The sequence below is a fragment of the Myotis nattereri genome, assembly GCF_964212035.1.
Source record: "Myotis nattereri genome assembly, chromosome: 2".
NCBI lineage: Eukaryota > Metazoa > Chordata > Mammalia > Chiroptera > Vespertilionidae > Myotis > Myotis nattereri.
Window position 1 is genome coordinate 170,545,370 of NC_138076.1, and position 25,099 is coordinate 170,570,468.

Here is a 25,099-nt window from a genome sequence, read left to right on the forward strand (position 1 = left end):
CTTCAAGTTCCTAAAAGGCTTCACATTAACTAGGTCCCTTGTTTTTGTTTATGACCCAACTTTGCATTTTCTCTGACCATATGTTAGCTTAAAAAGGAAACATTTACAAAAGGAAACTGGTAGCGCAGTGTCTCCCAACATGTAGACCCAACAACAAACAGAGTGTTACCCTATAGCAAATTATTCCTATAAACCAACTTCTCCAATAGCGTGTGGCTGTAACTAGGGTCACATTAACAGAAATAATCCTAAGTCACTGTGTCTTTTCCCCATCTCCTCCTATAGGATGCACTACTGTCCACGTTCCCGCTCCTGTAGTATTCTTGGAAAAGATGCGGATGCGTCCTATACTCATGAGTTTGGTTTTCCACTTTTGGTAGCTACTCCTGCTGGGCTAGGTGTCTTTCCTTAGGAGACTGCCTAGAGCAAGCATGTCAAACTCAAAGGCTAACACGGGCCAAGTAAACAAGGTTTAAGTTTATGTGGGCCACAAAAAAACAAAAGCTTCAATTTTCATAGAAATGTAGGTTTATTTCAATAGAGACATGCTGACTACAAAGGGCTGAAATAAATGAGTAATCATTAACATAAAATAATAGGACATTTTAATAAAAATTAATATTTTTTCTTGAACATTAACTTACCAGACACCAAATACCTGCACAAATTTATAAGCGTAATGCAAATAAACCTATTTTTCTTGTTCTCCGAAAGTGAAATATTTCCTGTTGCACACACCAAGCAAGTAGGTCCAGGACTAATGATGTGGCAATCGGCTGCTAAAATATTCGTTGTTAGTATCAGTGGAGAGAAATGGTGCGCCTGTGCGTAAGGTGTGTAAGGGAAATGAATGCAACATGATTATAGTAACCAGTCATTAGCAAATGTTGTAGTTTGTAAAAATTAAGTTACAAATGTTTATTAAAACGTTTCTTATATACCGTTATATTGGCTGGGCCACAAAAATATTCATTGTGGGCCACATGTGGCCCGCGGGCTGCGAGTTTGACGTACTTGGTCTAGAGAGAGGTGCAGTGCCTTAAATAATTAAAGCTCCCTCCTCCAGGATTAGCCCTGCTCTAGGCACTGAAGCCACTTCCTTCACTCCCCTAGGGTCTGTGGCCTCTCACAGGAACTACTCTTCTGAGCAGATTCCACAGTGTATTCAGTAATTCTTCCCTCTGAGAACCAAGGTGTCTTCACTGAGTCATGTTCATTATTCTTGGTTGTTTTATCCCCAAAGGTGAACTCTTCATGCCTTTGTGCACGTGAGCTTCATGGCCATCCCTCCAGCTCCCAAGCATAAGCCCAGAGGACTCCTGCCATGGCTCTCAGTAGCTTCCTTTTCTCCACAGCACCCTCTCAGAGGAGTGGGGTTAAAGTCTATTGATCAAGCTGAACACATAGATAATCCCATCATTCCTATTATGATCTTAAGACCCTGGAAGCAAATGAGTTTTTCATCATATTCCCCCAGGTTGCTTGTAGTTTAATTTTCAGACTGTAATTGAATGTGGTATTTTCCTTGCAGAGCAGTGCAAACATTGAGAAGTAGCATGTTATCATGAAAAGAATATTATCCTATAAGTCAGAAAATCTGAGAGCCGTTCTTAGGTCTTCCTTAAGCTAGCCTTGAAGCATTTATTCATTCATCCTGTAACATTTATTGACCCCATAATGTCCTAGACACCTTACAAGGTATTGTGGATACAAAAATGAATTAAATTCTCAGTGCTTCTTAACACGGTTATGCATTAGTCCGGGGCTAATCAAATTGTGGTCTGCTTGCCAAATTTTATTCCCCATATGTTTTTATAAATAACATTTTATTAGAACACTATGTACATATTGTCTATGGTTGCTTTCATGCTACAACAATGAAGTTAATAAGTTGCAACAGAGATCCGATGATTCCTAAAGCCTAACATATCTAGCATCTGACTCTTTACTGAAAAATTTTGCTGGCTCCTGCATTAGATTCATTATGGAGAATATTTTAAAAAATTGCCGGTGTTTCACCATGAGAATTAAATCAGAATTTGGATGGAGTGGGGGGTTGGGAGTTGACCCAAGAACCATTGTTTCTAAAAAGCATCCTAGATAAAGTAATGTGCAGTCAGAGTTAACAAACGTAAACAGATGATCCCTGCCCTCGAGGAGTATATGGCTTATTGGGGAGAAGAGGCTCACAAAAATTAAAAACGTAAAATGGATGGATCTAAAATGTAAACATTTACAAACCTCCAAGGGAACAGTGCCTAGGGAGCATTTTACTTCATTAGGGAAGTTTTCACAGAGAGACATTTAAACAGATTTCTGACAGATGCGTGCACCGGTGGACCAGAGCCACTGGGTTGTAGTAGGCTGAGAAGGAGTAGAGAGAAAGCATAAGCCAAGGCCCATAGTTATGCAAGAACATGGCCCATTCAGGGAATAATCAGAAGCTCAGTGTGCCCAGAGCACTGAGGGGGAAAAGGAGATGGAGGTCATAAGATACAAAGATGGAAAAATAAGAGTTAAACTGGGAAGAGCTTTGTATGCTAAGAGGTTTGGAATTTATTGTTTGGACTTTCATTTAAAAGTTGAGTGGAAAATTGAGTCTCTTCAGCGGTTCTCAACCTGTGGGTCGTGACCCCTTTGGCGGTTGAAGGACCCTTTCACAGGGGTCGCCTAAGACCATCCTGCATATCAGATATTTACATTATGATTCATAACAGTAGCAACATTACAGTTATGAAGTAGCAACGAAAATAATTTTATGCTTGGGACACAACATGAGGAACTGTATTTAAAGGGCCGGAAGGTTGAGAACTACTGCTCTAGGTCTTAGTTTTTCCATCTGTAAAAAAAAATAATGTAGTTAGCTCAGATGATTGCCAAGAGACCTCTGACTCTAAAATATGGCTTCCTGTGGTTGTGTCAATTATTTCTTTTGATGCTCTCTGGACTGGGAGCATAGTTGAAGTTATATGAATAGCACGACTTCTTCGGTAGTGGCCCACCTGGCTATGTCCTGTAATTGATCCATTTCTCTTAATAGTACAAATGAGGACAACGTTACTTTATGAATTCGTCACAAGGATTTGAGGAAGCAGACTTCTGGTGGAGAATAACCTTGCCTGGTCAATGCATTAAGGCCCTTAATTAAGAGTTTTACATAATAAAAAAATATTTGTAAAATACTTTATGTTCCATGCATAGAGGTGCTATAAAATGGTGACAGTTTTATTGTCAAAATTCACATTCTTCCCAATTAGTACTAGTGCCTATTATGGCTTAACATTTGTAAGTCTTTATACTCAAAACTTGGTGTATGAATTAATATAGAAGTTCTTCACTATGATACCTTATTTTACAGTTTCTCATTTATATCAGGTCTCTACATTGTAATTTCATCTCTGTCCTGACATTTACTGGGATAGCTGTATCTCTACTTGTATCTCTAATAAGCTACATGTTATTGGTTTCATATCTCTAAGTGAAGTTATTGAAGTCCTAGTGTATATTGAATATTTTATTCACCTCTTGCAGGGTCTCACCAAGTGTACAGAACAGCCAGTGAATCAAAAAATAATATATGATAGCCTCAGTAATAGAAGCTTCCAAGACTGTAAGGCAGCCCAATCTGTACTTCTGATTCTGTTAATCACACACAGGTAGATGAATGCACTGGAAATTTCCAATTATATTTAGAATGCTGCAAGTTGAAATACGTAGACATGTTTGAAACCTCAGAAAGAGCTGCTGGAAAAACTTTTATAGTTTCTGTCATTTGAACACCAAACATTCCTATTAAAGATGTTTTGAATACCTTTTTTAAAAAAAACTTTTAACATATTTTTATGGATTTCAGAGAGGAAGGGAGAGGAAGAGAGAAATAGAAACATCAATGATGGGAATCATTGATAGGCTGCCTCTTGCACGCCCAACTGGGGATTGAGCCCACAACCTGGTACGTGCCTTTGACTGGGGTCGAACCCAGGACCCTTCAGTCCTCAGGCCAATGCTCTATTGACTGAGTCAAACTGGCCAGCACTTGGATACTTTTTAAAAATGCTTTTCAATTAGTAACTATTGTTACTCCCTACCAAAGAAAATTATGAGAAACTCTAGAACAGGGGTGGGCAACCTTTTTGTGAGTGCGTGCTAAAACCAACAAAATCTCTGACTCAAAATTCTCCTGCGTTCCAACCCTAATTTTTTGAGAACATGTTACACCTACTTGATATCTCTTAAGGTGTACGTATGTGAAGAACCTTGAAGAAATAATAAAATTCATTCGAGCGACAAAAGCACAGTATGTGGTGATGAAAAATACATTTATTTTTAATGTATACATGTTATGTAAAATTATTTATTTATCTAAGATGTACCTACACTGAATTTATCTGAAAAATAAAAAAGTCGATATTAAGAAAAAAAATGTAAATGGAAGATTATAAGAGAGGGTTTCACATGCTGGCAAAAGTTACTGGCGTGCCATGTTTGGCATGCGTGCCAGGGGTTGCCCACCCCTGCTCTAGAATATTGGCCACTATTGACTTCTTTCCCCTACCTTTTCTTCACAGACATTGATGAATGTGCTGAAGGGCGCCATTACTGCCGCGAGAATACCATGTGTGTCAACACCCCAGGCTCCTTCATGTGCATCTGTAAAACTGGATACATCAGGATTGATGACTATTCATGTACAGGTAAATAGTGGCTCCTTATAAAATCATATTTTTCTATGTCTTCAATTTCTTTTTAAAGTTTCTAAAAGAAATTCTAACTTTGTAGAAGTCTTCCATAAATATTCTCTTACAACAAAACAAGTCATAAGCAAAAGCATATGGTTGTTGTTGTTTTTTTTTTAAATATATTTGTATTGATTTCAGAGAGGAAGGGAGAGAGAGAGAGAGAGATAGAAACATCAGTGATAAGAGAGAATCATTGAACGGCTGTTTCCTGCAATGTCCTGTATTGGGGATTGAGCCTGCAACCTGGGCCAAGAATTGAACCATGACCTCCTGGTTCCTAGGTTGATGGTCAACCACTGAGCCACACCGGCTGGGCTAAAAGCATATGGTATTGATTTTGGTAGTTAATTGTGAGTCTGAGGAAAGTTTTATACTCCCTGATAGGAAGGTAAAGATCAACTTAAGAAACAAATCAGTATTATACTAATTTTAAACACAAACAGGACTTATACTTGTGTGAATTCTATGGCAAATCTGAGAAACGACCCATAAATAGAATCTCCTTTAAATGAGAGTAGATTTTTGAATAGAGAAATAATAACATAAATAATTTTATATCTTTAAGAAATAGATTTTGGAGTGCTGGGAAGTGGGAATATTAAAGAGAATTGACCTTCTTCATACCTTTGGGTAGTACAGTTGAATAACTACATCATAAAATTTTTGCTTGTGTTTGTTTTATAAAACATCATATCAGGACCTTATAGTACTATCAAGAGTCCTGTTCAGGGATATAGTGAGTGTTCATAATGTTTTAAGATAGTCCTGGGATAAGACAACTTATTAACTTCATATTGTATAGGTTCCTACCTGTAGAATGTGAAAGAAAATGGTGTGGAAGAGGAGTTTGAAGACTATGGGGTCTGAGGACATGTGGGTGCCAAATAAGACATTCCTTTGAATTTCTTTTTTATTTTTATAAGTATATGTTAGAAAAAAACACACATGTAGAATCATAAAACTGGAGAGCACTTAAAATGTTATTCTTATCACTTTTTACTGTACCTCCAACTTTATAATTTTTATCTGAGGGATGTGTAAAGAATACTTAGAGTTTTCTAGGGAAAGTGGCTTTTAACACTTCCCAGTAATAATATGAATCTATAATAAAACTGCTACCTTATGCCTTTGTATTGGTGTGTCCCCTTTAAGTACTATATTATAGTGATCATACTGTGTGCTACTTGATATCCCATTCATCAGTTAGAGCAAAGGGAAGGGCCTGCCTCAAAATTCAAATATAGTATTTATAGAAAAAATGATAGAAATAAAAATTAATGAGAAGTGACTTCCCAATCAATAGAGAATAACCAAAGATATTCTGAGGGAAGAAAATATATAGAGTTGCCAATGAATTTACAAATTCTTGCTTTTTTTTTTGTCAGTTCATCCCAAATATTTCCACAGTATGGGAAAAATTGTGCACTTTTTCTTTAGACAAAATTTAATCCCCCTTAGTGGCAGTGTCTTGAAGAAGGACTATGGAGATATTTTCTACATAAAAAAGGAATAGAAAAGAACAAGTTTCAATAAATACACAGTTTGTGGTAATATTGGTAATATCGATAAGTCTAGTTCCAAAGTAATGGTTGACAGCAACAACAAAAAAACTATCTGAGATGAAATGGCCACTCCCAGAGTGTGGTATTTCAAGATGTGCTCATTGAAAATAAGAGCACCAGCAATTTTCTGATTCCTTGGCTTTAGGGACTTAAAAAGCTGTGTACATTTTTGTGCTTCTTAGTGATTCTTTGTTTTCTTATATTCTTTTTATTATTTACTTATTTTTTTAATTTATATATATATATATGTATATATATATACACACACACACATACATACATACATACACTGAGTGGCCAGATTATTATGACCACCTGACGTTTGTAGGCAAATTAGCTATAATTTCGCGCTGAAGTTGCTAAAGGGCCAGATCATTATAAATGTCTGAATAGCACAACATACTTAAGTATCATTTCTGATCAAGTTCATCCTATCATGTTGATGGCATATCCCAATGGAAATGGCTTCTTCCAACAAGACAATGCGCCATGCCACGGTGCTCGTATTGTGCAGGAGTGGTTTCAAGAACATGAGGGAGACTTTACCTTGCTTAGGTGGCCCCCACAATCACCAGATCTCAATCCAGTTGAGCATTTGTGGGACGAAGTTAAAAGAGCCATCAGGCAGCTGGTTCCACAACCATCAAATCTCACAGAACTGGACAGTACTATTCATCAGGCATGGTGTCAGATTCCTCGCATCACCTTTCAACATCTCGTGGAGTCAATGCCAAGAAGAATCGCCGTAGTATTGAAGGCAAAAGGTGGCCCAACAAAGTACTTACTGATGGGGTTGTCATAACAATCTGGCCACTCAGTGTGTGTGTGTGTGTGTGTGTGTGTGTGTGTATACACACACACACATTGATTTCAGAGAGGAAGGGAGAGGAAGAGAGAGAGATAGAAACTTCAATGATGAGAGAGAATCATTGATCGGCTGCCTCTTGCATGCCCCAGACTGGGGATTGAGCCTGAAACCCGGGCATGAACCCTGACCTGGAATAGAACTGTGACCTGCTGGGTCATAGGTCAGTGCTCAACCTCCGAGCCAGGCCGCCTGGGCTGCTTTCTTATATTTTTAAAAAATGTTGGAGATTTTGAGTGAGAGCACATGACACACAATCGGGCCTCGTGTTGAATGAGTAGCATTTCCCAGCAGCAGGCTATTTTCAAGGGGTTCATTACCATTCCAAGCCTGTCTGCTGGCTGTCAATTCAGGGACCAGCTTAGCTGTCACCCCTTACGGACAATTTCTTGCTTTGTCTTTACCTCTTTCAGTGCATTTCCCTTACAAGCACAATCCCACAAATTACTGTTAATTTTCTATTACTTTGGGAAAAATTTCCCCTGAGATTCCAAAGTACCTAATGGTATAAATGAAGTGTCTCTTTGTAGGAATGCGAAGGAAGACCAAATTTATTTTAAGAAAAGCTGTTCAGGCCATGATTTTTATGCCTCAGGAACCAAAGCCAAGAATTTCAAGATCTGGCATATGATGGATGAATTTCCTTCCTGATATGCCAGTATTTCCAACTAGCACCACTATTTTTCTATGCTTCTACTTAAAGAAGGGAGACTTTCTTGACCTTAAATTTCCTATCTGCTACAAGTAGGTCTACAAATATGAGAATTTACATTTTTACACAAAAGCTGGGTTTACTAGGGAATATGAGTGGATTTTATTTTGTAGTCCCAAGTCAGGTGATTTTTGACAAACATTTTATGTTAGACTATGCAGGGTGGGCACGTATTCAGGGTTCCTGGAAAGGAAGTGGATGCTTACATTCTACCACCTTGGGGCACTCTCCCTCCAGGGAGCATGCCTGCCATTCCCTTTCCTCTGCCATCCCCCCTCCACCCCCCCCCCCCCCCCCGCAGGCATGTATCCCCTAACCTCTAAGGGACCCCATGAGACTTGCAACCAGGGAAACAATGGGCAGAGGCACCTTGTCTGGGCTAACTAAGCCTTCGAACCTGTTACCAAGGCCCCGTTTCCTCCGACTTCCCAGTGAGCCAAGCAGCCCAGCCCAGGCTCTCCTGTTGCGTCCTCTATGTCCTTCCTGTTTCACTGCCCTAAGTTTATTTTTGCTGCGGTCAATAAATTCTTGTTTGCTTTCCTACGAAAAATAAAATAATTCTTTTTTACCATTTTGTATCCCTCTCTCCCCACACTTTAATATCAGCATCTGCACAGACACCATGAAGAAATGACTCTTCTGGTGGGGTTTTGTCCTCAGGGCTAAAAGGTCTAGCCAGTTTGGCTCAGTGTGTAGAGAGCATGGGCCTGCAGACGGAAGTGTCTCGGGTTCGAGTCCAATCAGGGGATGTTTCTCTGTCTGTCTGTCTCTTCCCCTCCCTTCCACTCTATCTAAAAATCAATGGAAAAATAGCCTTGGGTGAGGATTAATAACAACAACAACAAAAAAATGAGCTTCCATAAGACCAGAGCAGGACTTCAGTTCTCTGATAAAGATTGGGCTTTATTTTCTCTGAGTTTTAGTAACAAATACATCCTTGCAGTAGGAGGCTTTCCAGAATAAATATGAAGACGCCACTGCAGAGCTCTTCTTTGGTTTGCGGCTGAGCTCTTGGAGTCCTGATTTTGTTTTGCCTCTGTATTCCTGCTCCTTTTCCCTATTGAAGAGCTCCTTGATAAAACCTAAAAACACTGACATGCTCAACTCTGTTCCCAGAGGTCTCTCAAACTTGCTTTCCCCATCTGAAATTAATCATAGACATTCTAATTTAAAGAAGGCTCAAAGAGCAATACCCTGTACTTTATAGTCAAGAGCTTTGATCAATAAAAGAAGCCTTTTTTTTACTTTATAAGCCTATAGCTCTGGGGTAGAAATTATGTATGCCACAGAGTAATTACCTTCCATAGTTGGTAGAATTGCCATTTTTTCTTTCGCTTTCAGATGATGTGAATTATATTTTCCTCGTGATCATAAAATTTTGGAGATGGAAGAATTCTTAAGAATAATCTCACCCAATCTCTTAACTTTCATAAATAGAGGGAAACCAAGGCTGAGAGAGATGAATATTACTCATACAGTTTGTGAGAGGCAATGAGGGGCCAGAAGATAAGCCTCTTTATATTCATCATCATTTGTTTAATTTGCAACCCAAAAAATAAATAAGGGGAAAAGATTTATATTTTATGTAGAAACACATTATTCAATTTATAATATTCATTAATTAAACTGCCTTTCTTAGCAATTGTTTCAGTTCATTAGCTTAACTCTAAGAGAAATTTTTCCCCTACAGATTTTATAATAATAATCCTAAATCAGAATCAATAGAAGAAACATAAATCACAATTTTCTAGGCCTCTGGCTCTATCATACAATTACACTAATGACTCAGTTGTGCCATTTACACAAATGATGCAGCAGTTTATAATCTTCTGAACTCATTAATATAATTTTCCTTCCAGTGAAGGTATATTTTTGTCCTAATTAAGTCTTCATAATCTACTTCTCACATTTTTTTTCCCTGTTCTCAGAGAGGAAAGAAAAAGAGAGGTGGGGAGAGGAGGAGGGACAGAGAAAGAGAGAGGAAGGGAGAGAAAGAGAGAAGGGAAGGAGGGAAGGAAAGGAAGGGAGAAAAGACAAAGGGAAGGGGATGTAAGCGAAGGAAAGGGTTTGGTTCACATGAGCCAAGATATTAAAAGGGCATTCTTCAGCAACTCTGATTGTAAAGACAATTTTTATGCATAACAAAGTTTCTTGTTAACTTATCTTGACACATGGCTTTCTTGGGTCCCTCACATAAACATTCATTAAATTCAGCAAATATGTTTGATCTTGCTGGGCATCTCTTCTTGGAATTGGTCTTATATGATGAGCAAAGAATACAATTTCTAGAAGCAAAGACAAAATCCATAATTTTGGAATTATCAAAGGATAAAACATATTCATTTTAGATCTTCCTGATATGTCTCCGATTATTATAGTAAGAAGCACACAGTTCCGGTTCTTCCTTGTGTGTGTTGAGGAGCTTGCTGTCTTCCCACTATTGTACAGTTCTTTAGAGTAGGATCAGGAGAATGGGAAAGGTGGCCATAGGAGGGATGGAAAAAGTCTCGTCCAGCATAGGGAGAAAATACATTTTTTAGGACAGTGGTTTTCCAGCAAGGTCAATTTTACCTTCCCACCTACCGGAGATTATTTGACAATGTCTGGAGACATTTTTGCTTATCATAAGTGAGGGGCAAGGGGGCTGCTACCTGCATCTGGTGGGCAGAGGCCAAGGATACTGATAAACATCCCATAATATTATTATTAGACTAACTATCCTCTTAAGAAAATATCTTATTTTTCTGGGACCTGAAAAGCTAGGAGCTTTTTGCTGGTTGCCTTCTGACTGAGTCACTAATCTCTATCCCACCCTGGTGACCCTTCATAACAAAGAATTACATGACCCAAAATGCCAACAGTGCCAAGGCTGATAAATTCAGCATTAGGTTCACCCAATCAAAGTTGTAAGCTATGCACTTTCTTTTTTAACTTTTCGCATTTTTCTTCAGGTTTCTTTTAGGCACTTCGCTCACTTCTTAGGGGGCCCAGTGTCCTCCTATTAGCCTTTGGCATGACAAAAGGGACCCTTCCCAATAAGGCCCACTCTCCCTCAAGTTCATTCCTCTCCTCTCCCTTATTAAAAACCTCCTCTTAGCTCAGCCGGGGGAATATTTTGCAATGGCACAGTTGCAGGCCTCAGCAGAGGTGGCAGAGGGGATTGCTTAGGGCCCTTTGAACACCTATCCTAATGCCTGCTCAATGTGCTTTCGACTGACCCCCTGCTTCTCTTACCCGGGTCCTTCTGATGCTGGCTCTGGTCCAGGTCTCATACCAAAGAAGGTCCATAAAGTGTCTAAACTGAGCACAAGGAATTCTACTTGATACTTGAGTTTTGTTGTTAAAGAGCCTCCTGTGGTGTTCCCCAAGGAGTTTTACTTCTAAAAGGACTTAACTTTTTATAGCATTGAATACTCCTAGTGCTTACATTTTATGATCCTATAGTTACTTTTTTTGCTCTAACATGGTCACTATTTTTTTTTTTTAAATCACTATGGCCATCCTATGTGTCAGGCTCATTTAGTTTGGTGTTTATGGAGAAGAGTCATTGATTTTATGATGCTATTGTTTTGTTTTGTTTTTACTGTTGGTTTCCTAGCATTTTAAAGAGCCTGGGGTACTATTGGGATGCACAAAAGGTTACAGAGAAGGATTTGCTACTGGGCAACTGAAGCAAAGATTTTCAGTCAGTTGTAACCCATGCGTGCCCCTTCCTCAAAGGGCTTCCTCTGGTATGTTTCTCTCAAGTTTCCTATCAAGCAATCCTAGAAAAGGTAATTTGCATAAAGTGTTTAAAGAGATAGTATTGCAGAAAGCCAGCAATAGCATTATTGTTTTTTATTCCACATTCTTCCAAAAAGAATTTAAGTTGAAGCTGGTAATTTATTGTATGGATGGATAATAACTTTACTAGTATTCTCAGGTATTTAAAAATAGCTCTGGATGGATTTATCAAAATTGCACTTACAGAACAACACAGATAATTCATTGTGTGTGTGTGCCATGATAATTACTGTGTATAAATAGTAAAGGAAGCAAGAATACTGTGGACAATGGCAGAGAGACAGGGGAGGGGGATGGCGTGCACAAGAAACACCGATCAGAGAGAAACAAGGCTAAAGAACTGGAAGTGAAAATAAGCATATCAGATTTCACCAAACATCCTATATAAACAAGGTTATGTTACTTGTAAAATGCCTTGGCAGCTTATCTTTAGTAAAATGCCTAGCAAAGGAGAAATCTTCAATAAGTGTTGGCTACTATAATTGTTGTTACTATTACGATTAGGCAAGCTCTCCTCTTATTTCCCTGGGACCCTTTCAACCGGGCACTGTTATTTTCTAACTGAGTTATTATTTTCGTAAAGCAGATAGCTTTGCCAGAGCCACGGATTCAACATGCTATTGTTTATTCAACTGTACTTATTATGCACTGTGAATAGCGGGTGTAAAAAGAAAGAGAGCCGTTGGTGTAACTGAGTAGCACTTCTTCCTTCCATAGGGGGATTTTCCCTAGGATCTGGGAGGTTCCTATTGTTCTTGTGAATGAGTGTTAGGTTGGGATACCCTGGGGCGAGATAGATGCAGCCAGGGACCTACCCTGGATACTAATCTGCCCAGAGTAGAGAATATGGCCTCTAAGAATTAGAGAGTCTGGCCAGTTCTCAGGCAGGGCAGATTCTCGGAGCCTGCTGCTTCTATGCGGATTTCTTTTCTAAAGAATCACAGTCAGCAATCAGACAATCCTGCCATCTGGACACTAGTTGCCATGACTATTGGGAAAGACTTTTGCATTTTTATGAACAGCCACTCCACATCTTGTTCTTTTGGAGTCGGCATTGCAAAATACGGTAAAATGGTGCTATATTTCATCCAAGATGAAAATCAGACAACTTTCGGTTTTAGAAAGGTAAAATGTGGCCCCTAATGCTAAAAGATGCCTCATTCATCTCCTGTAGCTCACTGAGTATTATTACACTGTGTAGTCATCATTGGGTAATTTGAAAATATAAACATGATTACAAAAATTAAGATGTCAAGCCCTGAGACTCCAAGAATTCATAATGAAAAGCTATTTGTAAGCATGCATAATCAAGAGAGCATCTCTAGGAGAATGTGCACTGTCGTTACCAGGAAGGGTTAATATTAGAAAACTTCAGGCCACGCCTGGAAAACTTGCAGAGAACAGAAGCGAGACGTGTCTGCTCAGTTGGTGAGGAGGCCAAGGCAATGTGCTTATCTCTTTCCTGAAACACACGTGCACGCATACAATTAGCAGCCAGCTCTTCATGAAACGGGCTCCAAGGCCCAGGGAGCCGAATTGCCTTTATAAGATGAAAAGCTTGGAAAGAGGAACGTGCTATCTGAATCTGTCAGCTCCGACGTAGCGGTTTCCAGGCTTGTCGGAGCCTTTAGGCGGCATCGCGGCGCAGCCTTGTCCCCATGTCTGACCTCCAGCTGGCTGTGGTTTGATCATCGGAGCACCCAGTGGAATGTGTCCATACCAGCCAGCCTCTGTGCCAGCTCACCTGAGCACTGCCTCATTAGCCAGCCTCACCTGCTTTGACGTGGTTAGTCAGGAAACCCTAATTCACCTTTGTCTCAGATGGCTGTAGTATTTGAGTTGTATTTTTATATGGAAAGCACAGAGCTGAAAACGCACATGGGGGATAAAAAGATTATACATGCCAGGAGTGTAATAATAGCGGTGTCTTAGCAACAGGCAGCTGTGGAGGGCAGGGTTATTGAAGTTGAGGTTCAGCAGATGCCTTTCATTTCCTCCCTTGATTGTTGGCTTTGACGTGAGAGCCAGAATGGAAGTGTGACCTTCCTGTGCCTCCTCGCTTTTCCAGTGCTCCATGGGTGTGCTGCCGAGCTGATCTGGCAATGGGTGTGTAACCTCCTGTTGACATTGCTGGTGTCGATGCACTCATTTCCTCCCCAGTCCAAGGTACCTCATCAGTGTCACATGCAGATCATGGGTCTGGGCTCTGAGGGTGAGTTTCTTCTCTCAAATCCAGAGCCTTGTCTCTGCCATGTGCTTCTGCTGGGGTGAGGCAGAGCCAAACTGATGGCTTGGATAGTGCTTTCATCGTCTGCAGTTGACACCTACCTCAGTGATTGGTACTTTCTTCGTATAACGTCTGAAGCCATATAAGAGGCTTCCTTTTGCTTAAACCAAGTTCTTTTCTCAAAGGGAATAACATTGTATTAGTTATCTACTACTGCATAACAAATAGTTCCAACATTTAGCACCTTAAAACAATACATATTTATTGTCTCATTAGAGGCCCGGTGCATGAAATTTGCACACTTGGTGGTGGGGGGGCGGGGGGGGGGGGAGAGTCCCTCAGCCTGGCCTGTGCCCTTTCACAGTCCAGGAGTCCTTAGGGGATGTCTGACTGACGGCTTAGGGGAGCGGGCCTAAGCCGTCAGTTAGACATCCTTAGTGCTGCCATGGAGGTGGAAGAGGCTCCTGCCACTGCCATTGCACTTTGCCAGCCATGAGGCTGGCTTCTGGCTGAGCGGCATTCCCCCTGTGGGAGTGCACTGACCACCAGGGGGCAGCTCCTGTGTTGAGTGGGATCGGGCCAAAACCAGCTCTCTGACAGCTCCTGAGGGGTCCCAGATAGTGAGAGGGTGCAGGCCTGGCCGAGGGACCCCACCAGTGCACAATCAGGGCCAGGGAGGGATGCGGGAGGTTGGCCAGCCAGAGAGGGACAGCAGGAGGGCTCCAGGGCATGTCAGGCCTGTCTTGCTCAGTCCTGATTGGCTGGACCCCAGCAGCAAGCTAAACTACTGGTTGGAGCATCTGCCCCCTGGTGGTCAGTGCACGTCATAGTGACTGGTCAACCAGTCAACTGTCTTCCCCCTGGTGGTCAGTGCACGTCATAGCGAGCGGTTGAGCAGCCTAAGCATATCATTAGCATATTATGCTTTGATTGGTTGACCAGACGACAGGACACTTAACATATTAGGCTTTTATTATATAGGATAGTGTTGGTGGGTCAGGAATCTGGACATGGAATAGCTGGGTCCCCTCTACTTCAGGGTCTCTCATAAGGCTGCAATCAAAGTGTCCTCAAGAGCTAGGGAAGGATTTTTCCAAGGTTACCTATAAGGCAGATTAAATGTCTCACTGGCTGTTGATATAGGGCCTTGTTGACATGGCAGCCTACTTCATCAAAGGTAGTAAGAGAGAGAGCCTGCTAGCCTGATGGAAATCACCATCTCTTGTAACCTAACTGCGGAAGTGACATCCTATTACCTTTGCTGTAATATACTGGTGATAAGCAAATCACTATGTCCAGCCCATACTAAAGACCAAATTACACAAAAGCATGGATATCAGGAGGTGGAGATCCTAGGGGCCCATCTTAAAGATTGCCTAGCCCAGCTGGGGTGGCACAGTGGTTGAGTGTTGACCTATGAACCTGGAGATCGCGGTTCCATTCCCGGTCAGGGCACATACCTAGGTTGCAGGTTCAATTCCCCAGAGTGGGGTGTTCAGGAGGCGGCCAATCACTGAGTCTCTCTCATTATTGATATTTCTATCTCTCTCTCTCCTTTCTTTTCCTCTCTGAAATCAATAAAACTATATTTAAAAAAATGAAAGGCTGCCTACTACAGACATTGAATATTATACAAAGTGTTCAGAACTAACCCATTTCAGCTAAATACTGATAGAGAGCACCAGACTGAAGGATAAGAGTAAAGAGAGAGAAGTAAAAATGTGTTGTGTAAGAACTGCGCATGAGTGATTGTGAAAACTTATGAGGTGTCACACATTTCTTTTACTTTTCTTTACACCAGAGCTTTGATATGGATGCATGGTAGTGTTATTGTTCAACTTAATAGGTAGAGATAGTGGAAATGAATCACTACAGCACATTGTGGCACATTCTGTATCAAAGAAATGTGCAGAGAGCTGTTGGGAGCTCAGCAAGGCAGTGAGTGATCTGGCTTAAGCCTCGCTATGGGCAGGCATCACCAAGTGGCATTTAAATTGAGATGTTTAAGGACAGAAACAGACATCTCAGAAGAGGAGACATTTCAGCAGGAAGGAAGAGTGGATACAAAAATACAGGTTGTTTTATAATAGCAAGTTTAGTGTGACTGGAATTGTAGGAGATAAAGTCAGATAATCCCATAGAACATTCCAAGATAGGGTTTCTGGAACATTTCTCTCAGTTTGTGCATATTCTAATTGAGGTGTGCACATTGAAGTTATTATGCTTTTTTTTGTTTTATATTATTTTCCTTTGTGCTAGAAAGCTGTTTATTAAGTTGATGATATGTCTAACAATCAATGATGACCTTGAATCAAGGTGATATGTTAATTCATTTCAAAGAAGACAGAATGCTGTGTTGATATTCTAGGAACTCCCTGAAAGCAAAGTTTCAGTGTGGCCTAATGAGATCTGATTTTAGAAAATTTTTTAGAATAAAATCGTAACCATTAAGTTACTACCTGAGGCATTTTTATACAACAGATTTGCAAATACATGCTCATTAAATGTTCTGAAATGCAACAACAACAAACTACAACAAGATAGGAAATAGCTAAGCAGTCCATGGAGCCTCTATGTTTAGTTAGTTCAAATCAAATTATAATCTCCCTCGGCCCCTCTTCTCCACAGACATTCTGTGGTATTTTAGCTTATGGGTACTAGCTTATTTAGGCTTTTTGGATTGAGTCCTTGTTCTGCTATCTACTAGCTGTCATCTTGAGCAATTTTCCTAACTTCCTAGCCTTCGTTTCTTCATCTTTAAAATGGAATGATAGTGCATACCTTATATGTTGTTTTTAGAATTCAATGAGAAGAAGCAGGCACAGTAATCAGCATGACAATTGGAACATAAGCACCTGAAAGGAATAGTTGTTATTATTGCTCCCTTTTGTGGTAAACAGAATAATGGTCCTCAAGGAGGCCTGCATCCTAATAATCCCCAGAACCTGTGATGTGTTACAGGGCAAATCTGGTTAAGGTTAAAGGCCTTGAAATGAGGATATTATCCTTAGTTATCCAAGTGGGCTCAATCTAATCACATGAATCCTTAAAAGAGAAGAACTTTCCCTGACTTTTGTCAGAGGGAGATGTGATATGAAAGAATGGTCAGAGAGATGCAACATTGTTGGCTTTGAAGATAGAGCCATGAGCAAAAATAGCTGCTAGAGCAGGGGTGGGGAACCTTTTTTCTGCCAAGGGCCATTTGGATATTTGTAACATCATTCATGGACCATACAAGATTATTAAAAACTAGAGGCCTGTTGCACAAAGAGATTCGTGCAATAGGCTTTCCCTTCCCCTGGCTGCCAGCACCGGTTTTCCTACAGCACCCGGGACCCAGGCCTTCGCTCTGGCCGGAGCCACCTTCGGTCTTCGCTCCGCTGCTTCATGCCTACATGTGCAAATTAACCACCATCTTTGTTGGGTTAATTTGCATACTCTCCTGATTGGCTGGTTAGTGTAACAAAGGTACGCTCAATTTACATACTTGTCTATTATTAGGTAAGATTAGTCTACTATATTTGGTCAAACATTCCATTAACTCACCCCTAATGCCTTGGCAAGGTCAGACCAAATGATTTCGGGGGCCTTATATGGCCCCTGGGCCAGTTGTTCCCTACCCCTACTCTAGAGGAACGGCTTCTAGAAGCTGGAATAAATAAGAAAACAGCCTCCAAATAGGAATGCAGTTTTTGTATTCATGATTACAACATCATGATTTTAGCTTAGGAGACCTGTCAGGCTTCTGGCCTATAGAACTATAAGATAATGAATTTATGTGGTTTCAAGCCATTGAGCTTAGAATAAGTCGTTATGACAACAATAGAAAATGAATACACTATAATTATTAGCTAACACTGTTGAATTGTCCAAAATGATATTTTAAAATTGTTCTCAGTTCCCATCTATTTTCTAATTATTAGAAGCAACAATTCAAATTTTTAAAAAATATATACAAATTTTTATTGATTTCAGAGAGGAAGGGAGAGGGAGAGAGAATCATTGATCGGCTGCCTCCTGCATGCCTCACACTGGGGAATCGAGCCCACAGTCAGGCCATATGCCCTGGCCAGGAATTGAACCCTGACCTCCTGGTTCATAGGTCGATGCTCAACCACTGAGCCATGCCAGCCAGGCAAAATTCCTCACTTTAATGATTGAGGTACTTTTTTTGTATTTGGTTTTGGTATAAATTTAGGGGCACTCATTATTTTAACATTCGCCTAGTCTGCTTCTGGTAAACACAAAAAACACACAGTTAACACAGAAATAGATCATACATTTACCCAAAACATAGTAAATCAAATGTTTATGTAGTATATTTCTCATCTACCTTTCTTTTTAAACCTTCTGAAATTAACAACAGGAAGGAAGTTGGCAGACACTGACTCTGAAAGCACTATGAAGAAGTTCATTTGTAGACTTAGTGTGTTGTTGGGAATGGCTGTTGCCATAGATCAGTGATGGCGAACCTATGACACGCGTGTCAGAGGTGACACGCGAACTCATTTTTTTGGTTGATTTTTCTTTGTTAAATGGTATTTAAATATATAAAAGAAATATCAAAAATATAAATCTTTGTTTTACTATGGTTGCAAATATCAAAAAATTTCTATATGTGACACGGCACCCTAGTTAAGTTAGGGTTTTTCAAAATGCTGACATGCCAAGCTCAAAAGGTTCGCCATCACTGCCATAGATCTTTGGGATGGAATGCAGGGTTGCTGAGGATAACCTTTAAATTCAGAAAGGCTCCATGCCAGCAAGACTATATCCACTCACCAGTTAATGACCTGTGGACCTTGTTTGTCTCTTAGTGGCAATATATATTTGACTTTTGGGGCATTTTAACGATCCAACATTTAAACAGTCAAAAGATTTTATTATGAAAATCTGGCTTTCTCCATTAGTTTGGGGTCTGCATTGCTGTACCCCAGCTTCCAGATGCAGACAATAGTGGCAGCTCTCTTAGGAGAAGAGGCCTCTCCAGGTTCCCAGTCCCCATCCCCCAGTTCCTCCGACTCAACAGTTCTCGGAAGAAAACACCGAATGCCAGAATCCTCACAGCCAGTCGGCTCCCTCCCTTACTGCATCTGCCTGACCTGTGAATTGGAGTACTTTTAGTTTTCAAACTATGATTTATGGTATTAAAGTGATCATAAATATGGTCATCTTAAGCCATGGAGATTTTAATACAAAAATAATGTCAAAGCTTTGTCTTCTTTATGAGTCACGTTCCTACTAAGTTCATAACTCACATTGACATAAGCCCCAGAAGAGCCATCAGACACGTCAATAAATTTTGAATTCATCTGCACTGATTTTCCTTCTGAAATTAAACTATAATAACCTTAAACAGTACAGTTACATGCAATATATATATATATATATATATATATATATATATTATTATTATTATACTGTAGTGTCAGTTAGCCAATTTTTAAAAGTCCTAAAATTTTCACTCATTGCAAAGAGGAAATTGTTAGACCAAGAAACACATAAAATTTGTCGCTAAACTAGAAAGGGTACCTTGGCAGTGAAATTATTGAATACTGGATGTTATTTTGTCTTCTAATGGCCAGTCTCTTCTTTGATAGATGTGATATTTTTCAAAAGTGGGTAGCAGTAAATGGCTTGTGGGAAGATGACAAAATCTTACATAGAATGTAATTATCTGAGGGAATGCAATGCCTAGATAGCGTCCGCAGGATTTCACTGTGAGTTAACTAGGGAAAGAGGGTATGTTACTGCTTGCAAGTTCTTTGCAAGAGGAGTTGGTCCTGTAGCTTTCGCTTAGATGATATTATTGATGCTTTTAATTTTTTTTTTTGCATTTCTTTGCACACATTCTAGTTAGTGGTATTACCTCTCCTTTAGCAGTAAAACTTTCCACATTTCTATGCAGAATCTGTGAGTCCAGTGATAAGCAACTGGAAGAGCATAGTGGCAAGAGCCCACCAACTGCCCTCTCTCACAGGCAACTCTCTCCCATGCTCTCAGCTTCCTGTCAGCAAACAGGGGGAAAATATGGTTTGTATGTCATAAAGGCTTTTAGTTGAAAGTAAAAGGAAACACTGTCTGTCTTAACCATAAAGGGATTTTCTGCAAACGTGTGAGTGGCATAAAGAATACACATAAAGCTGAAGAGCAGCCTGGAAATGTGCAGAGATGAAGGCATCTCTGAAGCCTTCGAAGCTGTAACAGTTTTTTCAAGTTGGGGCAGTCATAGGATGTTGTCACCCTGCTGCTGGCGGCTGCTGCAGAATGCTGTGGGGATACACAGCACTGAAAATGAATTCTAACTATCTCTTTCCCTTCCGGTCACCCGCTCTACGTTCAGAATTCCTGGGCAGAACTACATGTAGTTTTCTTAGTTTTAATCACATGTCCAGGCTTTAGTCACCAAGTGGCAAGAGGTTGGCAGGTGTGTCTTGCTTTCTTCTAGCTTCCATAGTGGGAGGGGTGCCCTGCCTCCTACCTAGTCTCACACAATGGATGATATTTCCAAAATAAAAGAGGTGTTTGAGATGCTGGTTAGGCAAAGAAAAGAGAGGGGGAGGGGAGGAGGGAGGGAGTCAGGAAGGGAAGAGGGAATGAAGGAGGGAGGGAGGAAGAGAAAGAGAGAGAAAAAGACATTCACATTGTCCTTACTACTTAGTCTGCTTGGCTGGTGTGAGGTTCTATGGTAAGACTATACATAAAAGAATGCTAAGTAACTTTCAAAGCATTATAAAAATACTAGAGGCCCAGTGCACGAAATTTGTGCATGGATACAATTCCTTAGGCCTGGCCTGCAATCAGGGCCATCTTCCCCAGTTGCCCGCAGCTGGCCCTGCCCCCCACTGCCACCTACCCCCGGTTGCCTGTTCGCCTTTGGGTGATCGGTGCCTGACGGCCGGAGGAAGAGATGGAGAGGACGGCTGTTCTCACCCGCTCGCCAGCCCTGCCACTGCTATGGGTGGCCATCAGGCAATCAGAGCCTGCTGGCTGGGGAAAGGGACCAAGAGGTGGTCAGTGCGCCTCATAGTGACTGGTCCAGCGGTCCTTCTGATTGTTCTGCCTTTGGGGTCAATTTGCATATTACCCTTTTATTATATAGGATAGAGGCCTGGTGCATGGGTGGGGCCACCTGGCCTGCCCTAAAGGGAACCCCGGATTGGGTGGGGGTCCATGCTGGAGTTGGGGCCAGATTGGGGAGGGGCTGTGGGCAGTTTGCAGGCCAGCCACACCCCCAACTTTGTCAGGAAGGACGTGCGGAAGACCTCTGGTCTAATTAGCATGTTACCCTTTTATTAGTATAGATAAGGTGGCGTTATTATTATTCTCACTGTCTCTTAGTTCAAACCTTCATTGTTTTTTACCTGGACATTTCAGATATTCTTCTACTATCTCATGGTCTGTAATTTTTTTCAATTGCTAATTTAGTAACAGTTTATTATTATTATTACTATCATTATTATTTATACTTTTTAATCCATCTTGGCATGGATGGCATCATCTTCCATGCCATTTTCTTTCTGTGCACTTACTCATGACAAATAGAGCTGAATCCTAGAATAGCATATAATGTTCTTGAGTTCTGAGAACCTTCAGTCTTTGGGGACATTTGAGCTGATATTGACATGAAAAATACTGACATACCAGCTCATACAAGTTATTTTAGATTACTGTCTGATATGACCAGTCACAGAAAGAAACCACCATGGTCTGAGCTGGCTGTCCCCCTGTCTCATTTATTGAACAAGTTACCCCCTGACTTGAGGTGTTGGTCAGGCATTCAGCTACATCCTGGAACAACTGTCTGTCTCCTCATCAATACTGTCAGCTTCAAATACAAAAGACAACTTCAATTTTATAACAACATGTGGGAAATGCTCCCTTTGGTTCCTTATCATGAAATTCTGCTTTCCACGAATGGTGTGGAACACACGAACGTTTATGTTATGCAAAGACATTTGCTATACGTTGTCAGTCATCATGGCATTGCCCTTTGATTATGATTTTATCACATGTTAGACTCCCCTGCCTCGTCCTAGTCCCGCAAGAAAACCGAACAGCTCTATTGCCTAAAAGTAGGAGCTGCAGCTCCTGGCCTCTCCCCTTCACACCACACAATGGACCACACAAGAGCTGGACAACCAACAAAAAATAGTGTTTCTCATTAACCTCATCGCATTGCTACTTTGATTTTTATTTGGCTAGAATGTTAGACCCCCTACTTAACCCTTTATGGCAGATTTTATCATACTGTTCTCTGAGAATATTTTTGCTGATGTGGCTTTTATTTGCCCAAACAACTTTCTTTACCTTTTTCTTTACTTATTGAAATGCTATTCAACTTCCATGGCCCAATCAACGTGGTATCACCTGTATGAATTTCCTTTGAATCTTTTCATTAGAAAGTGTAAGTTAATTTAGCTGCTAATGCATGATGCTGAAGTGGATTCATATTCACCTCCTAGTCATAGTGTGACATTTTTAAGATTTCATCATCTGTGTTTCTATAGCTCTTAATGAAGTCTGTTTGGTTTTGTTGTTAGTTGTTTACTCACTTGTCGTCCCTATTAAATTATATGTCATTTGAAGAAAGGCTTTTTGTTTTTTTTATTTTCACTCCCAGAGAATAAAATGTGGTCAATTCTATACATATTTCTTGAATTGTCTAAAATTGGTATCCTATCTCTGTTAGAATGAGGAGCAAACAAGTGATTCCTAAGGTATTCATACAATCAAGGCATTTTTGTGTTTTCAGTAGTTTTATCAACAGAATTCATGAATAGGTCTTAGAGCTAGACAGCCTTTACTGTATACAGGATGTATAGCTATCATCTTGCAAATGCAAGATATTTAATTAACATACCCATGAGGCAGATATCCCTGCTGCACAGATGAGAAAGCTGTGTCTAAAAGAGGCTGAGTAACTTACTGAAGAGTTCAGTTATTATAAGTTGGGGAACTTTCTTAAGTAAGAGGAAAGAATGTTTGGCTACTCTCCTCTTCCATCATTTTAAGGAAAGCAAATCTATACCCAGAGTGCAGCTATCTGAGCAAAACATGCAGTTATGAACTTAAACTATCTCCAAGACTCATCATTCTCAAGTTCATGTCCCTTAGGTTATATATCAGTACCAGGTAGAATTGTGGTAGCGGACCCTGCCATTTACTCCTCCACTTGGTGTGGTGAACACAATACAGTGTCCAGATGATGTGTTGTAGAATTGTGCACCTGAAACCTGAATACTTTTGTTACTAGTGTCACCCCAATAAATATAATTTGAAAAAAGAATTGTGTAGGTGACACTGCTACCTACTCTTCAGCATTTCCCTCCATGCTTTAGGTTTCCTATAGCCTCACATTTCTCCTAGATGATTAGAATAAATGTATGCTGTTGTACCTTGATATGTCCAGCAGAACTCATAAAGCCAGACATTCGTTAAACAACTAATTATTGAGTATTTATACATCAGATCAGTATTATCATACCTATTTTACATATGAAGAAAATTAAGCTAAGAAATGTTAAGTAGCATCCAAAATTTGTAAGCTTTTAAGTGGTAGGGCCACTCAGGGAGGAGAATTACTGTAAGTGTCCTAGTAGTAGTTTGACTTAGCGATCAAAATAGCTACACGGATCAAGAGTGATTTTAAGCTCCATTGGGTCAAGTTTTCTCTGACTTTGCTTAAGTTGAACTTGGCACTTCATATTTAGTAGACAGTATAGTACTGTTCACAGGTATCTCTCTGGAGTCAGACCACCTGGGTTCGAATTCTAATTATGCAGCATATTAACTGTGTGACCTTCAGAATGTTACTTAACTCTTAGTGACTCCATTTTCTTTTCTATAAAATGGGAATGAAAATAATACTTCACATTCAATGTGAGAATTAGATGAATTTAATATGCATATATATATTAAAATTTATAGCAATACTGGTATAAGTGTTTTTTTAAAAAAATATTAACTGCTATTTGGGAGACATGTTTGATGCTTTGAATGATACAAATATATATACAAGACATATACCATCGGGGACTTTGTGATTTATAAGAGGAGGTAATTAAAATTAATAAAAATATTAAGCCCTGACCGGTTTGGCTCAGTGGATAGAGCATCGGCCTGTGGACTGAAGGGTCCCAGGTGCGATTCCAGCCAAGGGCATGTACCTTGGTTGCCAGCACATCCCCAGTAGGAGGTGTGCAGGAGGCAGCTGATCGATGTTTCTCTCTCATCGATGTTTCTAACTCTATCCCTCTCCCTTCCTCTCTGTAAAAATTCAATAAAATATATTTTTAAAAAATATTAATTGGTTGCTAAACAGAGTTATAAGCAATGTGCTATGACCATTTGCTTGTATAAAATTTTAAGGATGGATGAAAAATGAGGGGGAAAGGAAATGAGGAGAAAAACATTAGCTAGGAGTTAGGAGGTAAGGGGTGTGGGAAGGGACCTATCACTTTCTACCTGGAAAATTCAACCAGGTACCATAGCTTCCTGAGACTTCTTCTCTCTTGGTAAAATGGAGAAACTATACCCACCTTATAAACATATTGTAAGTATTAAACGTGTTACATGCTTAAGCTGGCTGTAAAATAACATATGGCTAATGAAATACTATGAAATTCTAATCTTTTATTCAACTATAGAAGAGATTATTGTAGCCAAGGACAAGTTGGAATTCAGAATAAGAAAACATTTTTGTCCCAGCCTAACCTCATTTTGCCTCCACTACCACCCATTTGCTGAAGGCATTGAGGCCACTGGATTCCTTGCTCACTCCCATACCCAATTCAATTAAATGTCCTTGGTTTTAGTTTTCAAAATAGGAGCTCAACTCCAGACCCTTGTCGCTATCTCCCCTCATTATACAAGTCTAACTCACCCCATTATTGTCACCATTACATTGGCTTTTCACCTTTGCTATCTCTAATCTGTTCTGTGTACAGCAGCCAGAGCAATCATTTAAATAGAAAGATGGCCCATATTATGCCCTGGCTTATTACCATTCAATGGCTCCCATTAGAAACCTATGGTGCAGCCCCTCCCTACCTCTCCTGCATTGGCTCATTCCAGTCTCTGTCCTGCTTCTCATGTTTCATCTCATTGACCTCTCCTTATTCTGAAAGAAATGCTAAACCTCTTCCAGGATTTCCTATTTTTCACTTGGAACAGTTTTCCTCCCTTTCCTTTTGCACAGTTGTCTTTTTC

The 25,099-nt window shown here is 40.2% G+C and overlaps 1 protein-coding gene across 2 annotated transcripts in view; it reads left to right on the forward strand.

Annotated features, from left to right (window-relative positions):
- NELL2 (neural EGFL like 2) overlaps window positions 1-25,099 on the forward strand; it is a 327,688-nt gene that overhangs the window by 176,477 nt on the left and 126,112 nt on the right. For both annotated transcript variants that reach the window (XM_081083919.1, XM_081083918.1), the window contains exon 14: window positions 4,569-4,694. In XM_081083919.1, the coding sequence (XP_080940045.1) occupies window positions 4,569-4,694 (126 nt within the window). The remainder of the gene's footprint in view (window positions 1-4,568; window positions 4,695-25,099) is intronic.